Below are 15,099 nucleotides of genomic sequence, written 5' to 3'. Positions count from 1 at the left end.
CTTATATACAATATGGTACAAACTGACTTCCCTCTGGTTTGAAACATTTTACCCAAATGAATGTCACTCTGCTATGAATATGCTGGTTCTTGATGGACAATGATGATATTTTCATGGAAAACAAGCCTTTTGTTTATCTGTAGATGCAATATAAGTTATTTAGAAGAATGGCTGCAGGGGAAGAATCTACAAGGAAGCACAGCCAAGGAGACTCTGGAGCCCCTTTCCCAAGCTGCATGGTTACTGCAGGTGAAAAAGATCAAAGACGAAGATGCCAAAGAAATATGTGAGCGATGTACAGCCCTTTCCCCTCTGCAGGTATGGTTTACTCAATGAGTAAATCTTTAGTATCAATTTGTATGCATGTTTGAATATGGCCATATAAAGGCAATGCTGCTTTTGGTTATGAAGATGTTCTCTATTTTATTCTACCCATTAAGGGTATGAGAGGCTTAAAGTGTAATTTGAATGTTATGGATAATTTTGTCTTGGTTTTTGTATTTCTGTAGATCGCCAAGATCCTGAACTCTTACACTCCGATTGATGATTTTGAGAAACGTGTCACGCCTTCTTTTGTACGCAAAGTTCAGGTAAGACAAATTGTAAGGTATTATTCCTGGGGAAGGTTGGCTATGCTTAGTAGGTACAGCTTCTAAAACTCAAATAGTTAAAGAACAATACAAATCATATTGCTTTAAACAGTTATTACATTTTTAAGATAATAAAATGTGTAAACATTGTTCACACACTGCTCACCGAAATGTCTGTCTTTGCTAGTAAGAAACACACATACTGTATAATTTGCACATAAGATATGGTTGTAATTATATACTAAAGTCCTCGACTTTCAATCTCATGAAGCTTCACTAAAATATTTGAACCTCAAGGCTGGAGGGTGCATGTTATCCAGCAAACTTGTCACTTTGCCATAAGTGGGTAAAATACAGGTGCAATTTAACTATTGTCTTTTTTTTTAAAGGTAACTTTATTGCTTGTAAAAGATACCAAATACAAACCAAAGTGAATAACCTTTACATAGACAGGCAGCATAGCATTAAAGTGTCCAATAATTACAAAGCGATCACATAAAAAGAATTTTGGAATAACGACCATAACAGAGCATGTGATATACTGGATCAAAAAATAAATAAATAAATAAATAAGGGGGGGGCAGCAGAAACGTATTCCAAAAAGAACATAGTAATAGTGAAGAAGCAAAAAAAGGAGTGGCCTCATATTGCGAGTTATATATACCAAGTACATATTCAGAACATACATGGTGAAAGAGATAGCTTACAAGATCAGGAGCTACCACAACCTTCAGGCGTTATACCGTAGTGCGTTCAGATTCTACCCAAGGGGACCAGATTTTGTGAAATCTTTTAGGGAATCCTCTGGCCTCATAGGTCAACTTATATAGTGGAATTGCTTGATTGATTAATGTAATCCAGAAAGGTACATCAGGGGTAATTTGTGATTTCCAGCAAACGGCTATGGATTTTTTGACATAAAAAAAGACTAGGCATAAAAAATGTTTAGTTTGGTTAGGGATGCTCTCATCATCTATTTACCCAAACAGACATCTTAAGGGTTACAGACGTTAGGCAATTGCGTGAGATTGCTAATGAAATCCGTAACTGCAAACCAAAAGCTTCAGATAGGTGGGCACTCCCAGACTGTATGGTAGAATGTGCCATCAGCCGTGGAGGTTTTAGAACAGACAGGAGTGGACAGCCTGCCAATGCGAAATTAAAAAAAAATGGGTGTATAGTAAGATCTATATAAAAATTTGGTCTGGACAACCTTGTCCCTTGAAGAAATAACAGTGGGAACCTGTAGGGGGAGAATTTCCTGCCACACTTCTTCAGTAAGGCTCGGAACATCCTCTCTCCAGCAAGATTGTGTAGCCAAAGGCCTTCGGTTTTGGAATGTAATAGAGATAAGTAATAAGTGGACACCAATTTGTTATGGGAAGGGTCACATATCACGTTTTCCAGTTTGAAAGGTTTGAGGGACACATTAATCAAACCAAACTGTGCCTCAGCAGTGTGTCGTAACTGAATGTATCTAATATAAGCAGTAAAGAGAAGAATATGGTTTCGTGGAAAAATCAGCAAAGGGGTAAAAGGCACCTGAAGAAAATAAATGAGAGATTAGTTTCACCCCATGTTTAGCCCAAAACACTCCATTAGTGCCTAAAGGCTCGTACACACGATCAGACCTTCTGACGGGAAATGTTCGATGAGAGGCTGTTGTCGGTAAATCCGACCGTGTGTATGCTCCATCGGACAATTGTTGTCGGACTTTCCGCCAACAAATGTTGGCTAGCAGGTTCTCAGATTTTCCGTGGACAAATGTGTGTTGTCGGATTTTCCGAGCGTGTGTACACAAGTCCGTCGGACAAAAGTCCAAAGTACAAACACGCATGCTCGAAAGCAAGGACGAGCTGGAAGCGGTCGGTCTTGTAAACTAGCATTCATAATGGAGAATTAACATTCGTGACGTGACAAATTGTGAAATCTCCAAATGCAGCGCACAATTCTCTTCTTCTTTAATGGGATAATAATGACGCTGCTTTGCTGGTGATACTGATGGAGTTATTGCAAACTAATTTTCAAAGGCTTTTTATTCTAGTGATATCAAGAATTTAATTATTATGCGTTTTTTTTTTTTTTTTTTATTTGGGCAAGTTACCACAACACCATTATCCCGTAGTTTTTAAGATCAAAGTTACAACTATGTTAGTGTCCCTTGTCAATTTTACATTGTATTTTTTAAAATGTAACTGCCTACTCCCAAACTTTGGGTACAGTGTCGCATGATGTAATTGTCAGTGAAACTATCACAAGACTCAAAACTAAAAATGGCCTAGTAATGAAGGGGTATTACAAGCCTGTACTCAAGTGGTTAAAACACCTTAAATAAAAAAATATATACAGTGCCTTGCAAATGTATTCACCCCTTTGGCATTTTTTGTGTTTTGTTGCCTCACAACCTGGAATTAACATGGATTGTTTGAGGATTTGCATCATTTAATTTACAAAACATGCCCACAACTTTGAAGATGTTTTCTTTTTTCTATTGTGAAACAAACAGGACAAATAGGACAAAATAACAGAAAAAGTCAATGTGCATAACTATTCACCCCCCTAAAGTCAATACTTTGTAGAGCCACCTTTTGCGGTTATCACAGCTCCAAGTCGCTTTGGATAAGTCTCTATGAGCTTGCCACATCTTACCACTGGGATCTTTGCCGATTCCTTCTTGCAAAACTGCTCCAGCTCCTTCAAGTTGAATGGTTTGTGCTTGTGAACAGCAATCTTTAAGTCTAACCGCAGACTTTCTGTTGGATTGATGTCTGGGCTTTGACTAGGCCATTCCAACACATTTACATATTTCCCCTTAAACCACTCAAGTGTTGCTTTAGCAGTGTGTTTGGGGTCATTGTCCTGCTGGAAGGTCAACCTCCTTCATAGCCTCAAATCACACACAGAGTGGTACAGGTTTTGCTCAAGAATATCCCTGTATTTAGCACCATCCATCTTTCCCTCAACTCTGACCAGTTTCCCAGTCCCGACTGCTGAAAAATCCCCACAGCATGATGCTGCCACCACCATGTTTCACTGTGGGGATGGTATTCTTTGGGTGATGTGATGTGTTGGGTTTGCGCCAGACATAGCGTTTTCTTTGATGGCCAAAAAGTTAAATTTTAGTCTCATTAGACCAGAGCACCTTCCTCCATACATTTTGGGAGCCTGCCACATGCCTTTCCGCAAATTCAATACGTGCCATTTTGTTTTTTGCTGACCACTCTGCCATAAAGCCCAACTCTATGGAGCGTATGGCTTATTGTCGTCCTATGTACAGATACTCCAGTCTCTGCTGTGGAACTCTGCAGCTCCTCCAGGGTTACCTTAGGTCTCTGTGCTGCCTCTCTGATTAATGCCCTCCTTGCCCGGTCCTGGAGTTTTGGTGTGCGGCCGTCTATTAGCAGGTTTGCTGTTGTGCCATGTTCTTTCCATTTGGTTATGATAGATTTGATGGTGCTCCTAGGGATCATCAAAGATTTGGATATTTTTTTATAACCCAACCCTGACTTGTACTTCTCAAGAACATTGTCCCTTACTTGTTTGGAGAGTTCTTTGGTCTTCATGGCAGTGTTTAGTTAGTGGTGCCTCTTGCTTAGGTGTTGCAGCCTCTGGGACCTTTCAAAAAGGTGTGTATATGTAATGATAGATCATGTGACCCTTAGATTGCACACAGGTGAACATCATTTCACCAATTATGTGACTTCTTCAGGTAATTGGTTGCACCAGAGCTTTTTATGGGCTTCATAACAAAGGGGGTGAATACATATGCACATGCCAATTATCATTTTTTTATTTCTGAAAAATAGTTTTATGTATATATTTTTCTAATTTTACTTCACCAACTTAGACTATTGTGTTTTGATCCATCACATATAATTCAGATTAAAAAAACATTGAACTAAAGGCTGTAATGTAACAAAATAGGTAAAAAGCCAAGGGGGGTAAATACTTTTGCAAGGCACTGTATATACATACTTTTTTCCCAGGGGTCTTCTATCCATTCTGATGATGTCATGAGTCCTTCCTCCTGTGCTGAACAGCTCAAGTGTTTTAACATGTGAAAACCATTCAGTGACGTTCCCCAGGGGACTGGTCAATGACAGCTTAGGCCCAGCAGAAGTTAATTGAATGATGATGGCTGTCATTCAGTCAGGAAGAATGGTGGCATCAAGTAGCGGAAAAAGATTATTGTGGGGGACAGCTCTGGATTAGAGGTGGACATTGCAGGAAATTAAAAAAAGCTGAAACTTTTGATAATGCAGGCTTTTTTCAGTTTAAGTTAAAAAAAAACTGAGTTCTACGTTGAGTTGACTTGCAGTGATTTTAAAGATTCCCTTATAAAATGTATTATCATAGTGCCTTGATATTTGTAATATTTGTGTACATCAGAACATGCTAATTTTGCTTTTTTTAAAACAATAAGTGACTTCTTGCTGTCTCTTGTCTTAATGAAGCAAACACTGGTTTAACTACTGGAGTGTGACATTTAAAGCAGCATAAAACTGTCTGTCTTCTCAGTTCTGGGTAGTGGCCCACACTTTATTCATTGATGTGTTAAAATCAGTTAAGGTGAACAGGTGCAAGAATACCTAATCCAAGTAGCTTATTTTAGATATGTCTTCCATATACAGTGCAAATAAGTAGAAGCTGTTCGTATGATGCATCTATTTTTCAAAATCATCCTTGCTAAAATGGAGTAGTTATCATTGCAGATTCTACCATAAATACTTAAATGGTATCTGGAGCAGCACCTTCGGTAACAATCAGCATGTTATAGAACACTTAATTTCAGATAGGGGGTCAGATTTTACACAGTCCTCTACTCAGATAGTGAGCTGATGGTGTTAAAGCGGTATTAAACCCCAAACCAAAAATGTAATATATTGCAGCTTACCAGTCCCTAGATGTGGTGGCTGCATTCGTTTTTAAGGCTTTTTTTCCCCCTCTGTTTTCACCTGGTGATCTGGTCAGTAATTGGCTTCCTGTATTAGAGTGCCCCCACTCTCGATGAAGGAGCACAGGGGCATCTTTGGACAGCAGCATTTTCAGTCAGGGGGGAGTGGAGTGTTAGATATACTGACACAGTTAGACACACTTACAAATTAAAGCCAAACTCCAGCTCATACTGTAGTTACACAAGCAGCTAAAGCTTTTTTTTTTTTTTTTAAGATAAAGGTTTTAAATGAATAAATAAAAGCTGATCATTGTAAGCACCCCTGTCAGTTGTAAATGGTTTGTCTCATTCTTCTAACTGCTACATATGCAAGAAAGCTTGCTCTTTTGAAAAACACTAGAAAATAAAAAAAAAAAATAAACGAAAGTAAGCCTAAAAAAGAAAACGCAACCATTACATCTAAGAATTGGTAAACTGATAATTAATGTTTGCTTTTGAGTTTAATATCGCGTTAAATGACTGTGCAACATCCACCTAAACTAAGTTTGATGAATTAAAGTGAACATCTAGCTTTTGTTGGAAAAGATCACAATAAACGTCTTCTTAGTTTCCTGCCCCATCTCCACCACAAACAGCTTTTACGGTTTCCCCTCCTCAGCCACAAACAGCTTTCACTCTGCTTTTCTTTACTGCAACAACTATTATCACCTCCCTCAAATGTCACAATTCCCACTTTGCCCCCACCTCAATAACAATCAGCTGTTGCTCGTCCTGCTGAACTTCCATTCCTTTCTCTTTACAGATTTGACCACTCTTACTATTCTACTATATCCTTGATCAATAATCAGTATTTAATCCACCTTTTCTAACACCACCAGTCCACTTCCCCTCTGTTACCCTGACCATGATCAGCTTCCTCTCTGCCTCCACTCCCTTCATTCAAGGTATCTTACAGTCTACCTCCTCAGTCATAAGTCCAGATCTTCCGGTGGTCCACAATAAGCTTCCACTCAGCCTCCTATATCTCCTTTTTCATGATCAGCTTGCTCTGCCTCCACTCTTCCTAAGTCTACAATCAGGTACAAATCAGTCTCTTCTCCTGACTTCCGAAAATCAGCTTCTTTCCTTTACTCCCTGCCATGATGAGTTTTCCTCTTGCTTCCACACCACGCTCAACCAACTCCTACTGGTTGAACTAGATGGACTTCTTTTTGGTGGCTTTTTTCAACCAGATTAACTATGTAACTTGTCCAAGATCAGCTATCATTCTGCTTCCTCTTACACTCAGTCCAAAAGCAGCAGTTGATCTGAATTTTCTTTCCATCCCACATGGTCTACAATCAGCTCACATGTGGCCTCTTTTCCCAACCCAATGGTTCTTAAACAGTTGACACAAGGTTTACCACTACCAGCCAAAACCATTCCCTGCTTCCTATGTAACCACCGCCTGTGTCCACCACTAAAATCAGTTCTGATCACATACCACAGAGGGTCACTGGAGTCAGGAACACGGGGACACTTGGACCATGTAGAGGTGTAAGACAAAGAAAAAAACGCAGCACACCACCACGGAGCTATTTGCAAAATTAATCCTTTGTCTTCACAGCCAGAAAAGCAATACAGGACAATATGTTGATGTGTTTCACACTGACAACTCGTGCTCAAAGGGGTTGTAAACCCGCGGTTTTATTTTTTTTAAAAAACAAACATGTCATACTTACCTCCACTGTGCAGTTCGTTTTGCACAGAGTGGCCCTGATCCTCCTCTTCTGGTGTCCCTCAGGGATGCTAGTAGCTCCTCCCCGCATTGAGTGACCCGTCGGAGAAACGCTCTCCTATAGGACAACCGTGCAGGCGCGCTCCTGAGTCCTGCTTCTGCGTCTATTGACACAGAATGCAGGACTCGGCCCTGCCCCCCGGCACCGCGTCATTCGATTTGATTGACAGCAAATGGCTGCCCTGCTATCAATCTATCCAATAAGGACACAAGACACCAGCTACAGATGGTGCGCTCGTTCCTGGACGGAGGATGACAGCGTCCAGGTAAGTAAAACGGAGGGCTGGAGGGCTGCAGCACTAAAAAAGGTTTTTCCTCTTAATGCATAGAATGTAGTGTGGGAACAGAGAACAGGAAAATGTTTCAGAGGAGGAGATCAAACACCTATCACTCGTAAAAATGAGTAATGTCCCCTTCATGGTTCAATCCATGTGGGATAAGAGTTGTAGAATAAAAAATCCAGAAGTCTTCCTGTTTACATAAAAGTTGAAACACATCTCCCCCTCTTTTTTGGTGGATGAACCTTCTCCAGAACCTGGTCTCCCACTGCTGAAATCTCATCTGCATGATTATTAATAAAGTGGACTGATTTTTCTCAATATTATATAAGTGGGAATACAGTCTACTACATGGCTTCACTTCAAGGGCAATTTTTGGCAGCTCCATTTGCCCTTGCTGTAAACATATAAGTAGAGGAGACATTGTTCGCTCAATTGTTCGCATTCTTTCTTTGATTGTAACGCAAGTTATGTAGTCTGTTATTACCTGCAAGATTTGTTATGTGCAATATGTGGAACGCACAAATAGGCGATTAAAAGATCGATTTTATGAACACTTTTATAGCATCTACTAATGTTGCACGACACTTTATTAATAATCATGCAGGTGACATTTCAGCAGTGGGAGTCCAGGTTCTGGAGAAAGTTTGTCCACTTAAATAACCGAGTGCTATCCTATACTCACCTGAGCGGTACCATATGCACACTCTATTTGGATAATGTAGAGGTGACAGGGGATCACTTGGGGACACAGGGAACTTAGCATTAAGCATGGAGAGTGTGGAACAGGTGATACTATTTTTCTAATTGTAGTTTATCTTTCTAAGATACATTTTTCCATAAAATATTTCCACAAGAACCATTTTAATGACTTGTGTACTCAGACATCAGAATCAAGTCTTGCAGAAAACATGTTTTTTTGGTGCTTTCAGAAAAGATGTATTGCTAATGGGACTCATCTATTATGTATTCATTATACTTTTTTATAACATGTTTGCTATGGATTTGCATAGATTTATCTGTAGAAATTACAACAGGTAAGATGCAATACTGAAGGTAAACAGGTATTTTTGTGATATACAGCCTTGTGCTGTTCAGTAAGAGCAGGGTTCTCCAAACTTCCTAAGCAAAGGCCCAGTTTATTGTCCTTCAGTCTTTAGGGGGGTCAGACTGTTGCTAACAGGTGTGGAAATTTTCCTGGCATCAGTGGGAGAAAACATAACCACATTTGTTATCATGTGGAGGAATGTTGCCCCATTGTTGATGCCAATTGACAGAATAGTGTCTTGAATCATCGGGAGGAATAGTGCCCCAAGGGCCAGATAAAAGCAAGCAAAGGGCCGTGTTCGGCCCCCGGGCCTCAGTTTGGAGACCAATGAGTGAATATACTCTGCTGCTCCCGTGGTCAGCTCCCTGCTCACTGAATTGTGATTTTCCAACGAGGAGGTCAGAGGCAAAATGTGATATAGGAATTTGCATGGCTGAACCAGCAATATACAGTATTTTGCTGTACAGAGGGAATGTTTGCCTGGTGTTTTGCTATAAAGAAAATATCGAGTTTACAAATGCCAATGGGATACATAGCAAAGTACAAATTAACATTGCTCCATCCAACCCAGTTGCCAGGTTTTTAACCTCCCTGGAGGTATGACTATTTCGGATTTTAGGTGCTGAAAGCGGTACCATTATTTTGCATGGAAATTTGGCGTTTTATATTGTAGGCTTGTAATTCTTAACAATAACACACTTAAATCTGTCCACCAAGAGTCTAGTAGATATCCCGGGTATGATGAATTTTGAAACACAAAATCATAAATTATAATATAATAAATAAATGTAAATAATTTAAAAAATAATAATAAAATACATTTCCCCACGATCCACTATCGCTCAATTCTGCAAGTGTTCTAATTTACTGTCGCTGTTTTCTAGCTGGTCTAAAGCCACTTTTGACGTAAAGGGACACTTTTTGGTTGCTATGGACAAAACCTAAGTTTCCAGGCAGAAAGAACAGTATATATAATATAAAACTGAAATGCTGAAATTTAACCCCAAGCCACACTCGGGAATACCGTCAGGGAGGCTACAAAAGTACATTTAAAGGAGAAGTAGAGCCAACACTCTTTTGGCCCCACTTCTCCTGTTGGTCATAGGAGTACAGATATTTCTATAAGCCAGATTCAACTGATGGTGGGCTAAAGTCTGGTCTGGCCAGTCCAGTCTCTGGAGAGAACCCAACTTTAATGTAAAAATCCACCCAGATTCCTGACCTATTAGCGCCGCTGAGAGCCTGAGCCAGCAGCTCCCGCCCCCTCTGCACAGCCCAGCGCTCCAGTGAGTGCTAGAGGGGCAAAGCAGAGAACCAGTGACTGACACCTACCAGCTGTCTGCTTACTGAAGACCAAGAACTGAGTGATTAGTTGTGTTTAATCGTTCAGTTCTCAGTCTTAGAGGCGACAGGGGAAAGGAGCGATGCTGCATCCACCTAGGTAAGTATGTAGGTGTTTTTTTTTTTTCTTTTACATATTTCTCTTTATTAAAGGTAAATGTGATGAAGATAACATCATTTAGTGTGTCCATTTTCTTAAGAATAACAAAAAGAAACATAATGGCATTTGACATGGGTGATCTTTAAGTGGAATTACTGGTAGGACTAGTAACAGCTGTGCATAGGACATTGGAGAAACAACTAGCTTAAATGAGTTTCTCAGCAGTTGATTACAGCAGTCATGCTACAAGGAAAGTATATGGTCTATTTTACAATAATATCATACTTATTTCACATTGTTTACAATAAAGGAAACCTAAAACATAAAGAGAATTTCTCCTTTTTTCTCAGCTTGTCCTAGAATATATAAAATTTTTTCCAGATCATTTATTTTCATACATTATTTATTGTTTGTTCATGCAACACAGTTATTAATGTGTATTTTATTATTTCAGTCCATGCTAAGCAGTCGTGAAGATGGATCCCAGTTGATGCAGGACAGCAAATATCTCTTTCAAGTAACATTTCCATTCAGTCCGTCTCCCCATGCTCTGGAAATGATCCAAATTCCCAGCAGCCTCAAACTTGGCTTCCTAAAGAGGATCTAGAGCCTATAAAGACTGCACTTCCTCTATCCAGGGAACCATGGAGAAGTTAATCTGTGGATGAACTGTTTACTGTTCTTTATTTGGGAGTATTCAATACCTATGGCGGGAAGCCCCCAAAAATTTTATTTTTAATTGATCTTTTACAAAACAATATATATTTTTAAATGAAGGATTTCCTGAGAAGAAATGACAACATTTCATGTCATAACAGATATTTTTCTAATCCTAGCACAACAGAAAAGCTCCATTTTACCTTGCGTTACAGTGCTATGCATCAGCTGCTGCCCATTAGAGTTTACAATGTATATGTTTTATAAATGGACATGTTTTATGAACTGAACATAAAGTGATACTTTTCAGTTTATGTGTGTATTCGTGTTTTGTTGTGCTTGTAGGCAGATCTTGTTAAAGAATATCTAAAATTCTGGAAAAAACTGTTTTCTACCCATTATATTGATGCAGAGATAAAGATAAAACAATGGCAGTGCTACAGATCACATTAACTATTACATGTCACTAATCTTACTAGATAAGGCTACTATTTATACTATTTATGATTTTAGAGTTTTTACAAATCTGGTATGCAATGCTTTGTATATATTCAGTGTATTTTGGCTTTTTTTATCTTTCTAGATAATCAAAAAAACAAAGTTATGTTACTTTTAATTCTTTAATTATATAGATGTTTTATAGTGCTAATCATTTATTACAGTTATTGGTATGTTTGTGATATGTTTTCATTGAAGATTATCCATCATTCCACATTTAGACTCTTCTGTTTATTTAAAACAATTTCTGGCAGGATCGTTATTTTTTATTTTATAATATACTATATTGTCTATTCAAATTGTTCTGTTTAATAAAAAACATATTGCCAGACCATTTATTTAAATAAAAACCTTCCCATGTTATTGTAAGCGCATTTAAAGCAGAACTTCAACCCTAAAGGGAACTTCTGCTTTTCTGCCTCCTCGCCCAGCAAACTCCCCACCCCCCACCCCCCCTTCAACTTTTGGACACTTTTTGGGGGGGGGGACAGGTACCTTGTTATGACTTCCGCCCGGATCAGCTAAGTGATCCGTGCGAAAGTCCAGTCCCCCTCTCTGCCAGCAGCCTCTTGGGACACATCACCAGTTCCAGAAAGCTGTGGGACCATTCACAGGGCACAGCACGTCTCATGCATGAGCCGTGGAGAACAGCCTATAAAGCCACAAGGATTCACAGCGGGCGTCCCACAGTTAGCATGGTGGCGCTGGGGACCCAAAGACTGGTAAAGAACTGGCCCAGGTGTGTACAGCGCTGGATCCCTGGACAGGTAAGTGTCCTTTTATTCAACGTAAGCATTTGCAGCTGCTGAAGAAGAACCTTTTTAACATATTTTGTGAATGGTACGTACTTTCCTCTTTTGTGTAGATATCCCAATGCCCTGAGACTGCTACTGGGTGCTACCATCTGGAGTGTGATGTCAGCAGCCCAGGAGACTCATTATTCATACTCAAGTGACACATAATTATATTCTCATAATTATATACATAAAAGCTTACATACAGAGGTGAAGGAAGGAGTGTAGGAGCTGGGCCAGCACAGAGAGTAATTAGACACTCCCAAAAGAGAAGAGGGCTATGAAGAGCATGGAGGAAGATGGCTGTGCTATGAAAATGTACACTTTCTAAAGTAGCCAGATTTTTCAAGGGAAGATTGCAGGAGAATAAAAAATCACTTATGGAAAGGAAGAATTGCAAGAAAACCCTTAAAGTAGACCTATGGCCTCCCGTTTAAACAGTGGGATGACAAAATGTTGCAAGGGGTGTGGCTATCAGCATTGTCACTGCTAATTCACAAACCCGTAGGCTTATCAATTAGCACCTAGCCACACTTGATCCTTCCTACTACTCTATTGCTGATGTCATCGTGTTTCCGGGCATTCGTGCGGTTTATGTGGATGAGCAATTTTACTACCAGCAAGATGGGGCACCACCTCACTACCACCGAGATGTGAGAGCCTATCTCAATGACATTCTGCCAAGATGTTGGATAGGACATAGAGGTGCTGTTGAATTCCCTCCACATTCCCCGCACTTAACAGTCTTTAACCACGATTTCTATCTGTGGGGAACACTAAAGGATGTGGTGTAACGTAGGAAACCACCTACACCGACTGCACTATGGGAAGAAACTAATACACCCTGCAGAACAAATCCTGTGGATACTCTAGTCAGTGTTGTTTATGCATTAGTTTACCGAAACGAAAAGTGTCTGGAATCTGGATGCTAATGGTGACCACTTTGAGCACCTAATGTGAATGCATAATTCAAACATGACATACAGCTACCTTTTGATGTTTATATAAATCTAGCAATAATATTTTTATGCATATATTTTTCATGTTGAAGTGTGTATACATTTTTTGGGCCCCTCTGTATAAACAGTATGTTGTAATATCAATATTAATATATAATAATAAGGTGGTACTGGACCTTTCACACTAGGCCTACACACAGAGGTTGGTAAGGTAGCTTGGTGCTGATTATTTACTTTTGTGTGGAGAGATAGGAATTAAATTCCATTTTGTGCTGTGCAGCCATAAAACAGCCAATTCTAGGCATAGAGGATTGTGGTGGGTTTCAGTGGTCAGTCAATGTGAGCAAGAACGAGAAGTTTCACTGTTTGTGTCCATCCATGGCTAGTCGCAGTTGAATGCAGATTTTAGTGGGTTGCTGTTCATTAAAGTCCTGACAACTTTTTTTTTTTATGGTGGGTAAAGGTTAAAGCATTTGCTGTTTGTGACCCTGTTCTCAAAAATGTATGGGATCTCTATGGGTTCATTTAAAGATAAGATCCTCTTTATGCTTTTTTTTTTAAGCTGCTGTGAATATTTTTGTTATTCGCTGCTTGTGGTAAAATCCCTGGCCTGCTGCCTACACCTAAATATAACAGAACTCCTCTGTGACTATACCAATCATCTCAACTTGGCTGAATACAAAATACTAAATATGGTTTAGTAAAAACTGGTACTTTCCTTTTTTGGTATTTGATTTATTATTATCTATGGCAGGGATATGCAATTAGCGGACCTCCAGCTGTTGCAGAACTACAAGTCCCATGAGGCATAGCAAGACTCTGAGAGCCACAAGCATGACACCCAAAAGCAGAGGCATTATGAGACTTGTAGTTTTGCAACAGCTGGAGGTCTGGTAATTGTATATCCCTGATCTATAGGTTATACAAAGGACAAAGGGACATTAACTGCACATGGAAGAAAGATGGGAAGTAATTCATTATATCAGGAGTGGATAAAGCGGTAGTAAAACACAAAAAAACAAAAACAAATCTCATCCCTGCATCACAAATTAGCACATTATGAAAACGAAGCCCTCCAGTGGCTTGCTGTCACCTCTGCCAGGGCTAGCATCTTCACCTGGTCCTCCTTCCAGATTTGCAGGCTCTGGCCATTTGAATAGCATGTGGGTGGAAGTCGCGGCCACAGCACAGCTCTATCAATGGATGGTATGCTGTCCATTGAGAGTGTAGTGCGCATGCGTCACTGGCTGCTACTAAGGTAAATATCGTTTATGAGATATTTACTGTACCTACAGGAAAGCCTTATTATAGGCTTTCCTATAGGTTTTTATAAAAAACAAGCAGAGGTTACTACTGCTTAAGCCTAGCAATGAAGTTGAAATTGATGGATCTGTCTTTTTTTTATTTAGCCCGTGTTACTAAGCTCTCTCTCTCTCAGCATTTTTAATCGCTTCAGCCCCGGAAGAATTTACCCCCTTCCTGACCAGAGCACTTTTTGCCATTCGGCATTGCGCCGCTTTAACTGACAATAGTGCGGTCGTGCAACGCTGTACCCAAACAAAATTGACGTCCTTTTTTTCCCACAAATAGAGCTTTCTTTTGGTGGTATTTGATCACCTCTGAAGGTTTTAATTTTTGCACTATAAACAAAAAAAGAGCGACAATTTTGAAAAAAACACAATATTTTGTACTTTTTGGTATAATAAATATCCCCATTTTTTTTTAAAAAAAGCAATTTTTTTCTCAGTTTAGGCTGATATGTATTCTTCTACATATTTTTGGTAATAAAAATCGCTATAAGCATATATTGATTTGTTTGATTTGTCATTTCCATTTTATTAATACCATTTTTGGTTTGAAAATTCCCCTTTTTTTGGGATGCCATCTTAACAGTTACACTGACTTATTAGAGGTAAAAATCACAGTGGCATAACACCTCGCCTGATATCAGAATAGCGCCACACCCACACTCAACTTTCTTTCATTACAGCTTTTTCCACTTTGGTGGTAATTGCATCTGTGGAGGCAGCAATTCTGAACTACAGCTGCACCTATCTCCACTGCGCGGATTCATCATTACCTTTCTATTTTTTACCTTTTGCTATAATAAATATCCCCCAAAAATATATAAAAACATTTTTCCTCAGTTTAGGCCGATATGTA

General features: G+C 39.4%; 1 protein-coding gene across 2 annotated transcripts in view; it reads left to right on the top strand.

Moving 5' to 3' along the window:
- Positions 1-10,999, top strand: part of LOC141131445 (unconventional myosin-Vc-like) — a 206,199-nt gene extending 195,200 nt beyond the window's left edge. For both annotated transcript variants that reach the window (XM_073618725.1, XM_073618724.1), the window contains exons 39-41: positions 144-318; positions 510-590; positions 10,483-10,999. In XM_073618725.1, coding sequence (XP_073474826.1) covers positions 144-318; positions 510-590; positions 10,483-10,635 — 409 coding nt within the window. In that variant the 3' untranslated portion in view covers positions 10,636-10,999. The remainder of the gene's footprint in view (positions 1-143; positions 319-509; positions 591-10,482) is intronic.
- Positions 11,000-15,099: the final 4,100 nt, after the last annotated feature.

This window comes from Aquarana catesbeiana, linkage group LG03 (genome assembly GCF_042186555.1).
Source record: "Aquarana catesbeiana isolate 2022-GZ linkage group LG03, ASM4218655v1, whole genome shotgun sequence".
In the NCBI taxonomy this organism is placed as follows: domain Eukaryota; kingdom Metazoa; phylum Chordata; class Amphibia; order Anura; family Ranidae; genus Aquarana; species Aquarana catesbeiana.
The sequence above is the reverse complement of the archived record's forward strand: the minus strand, read 5'-3'. Positions and strand labels throughout refer to the sequence as shown.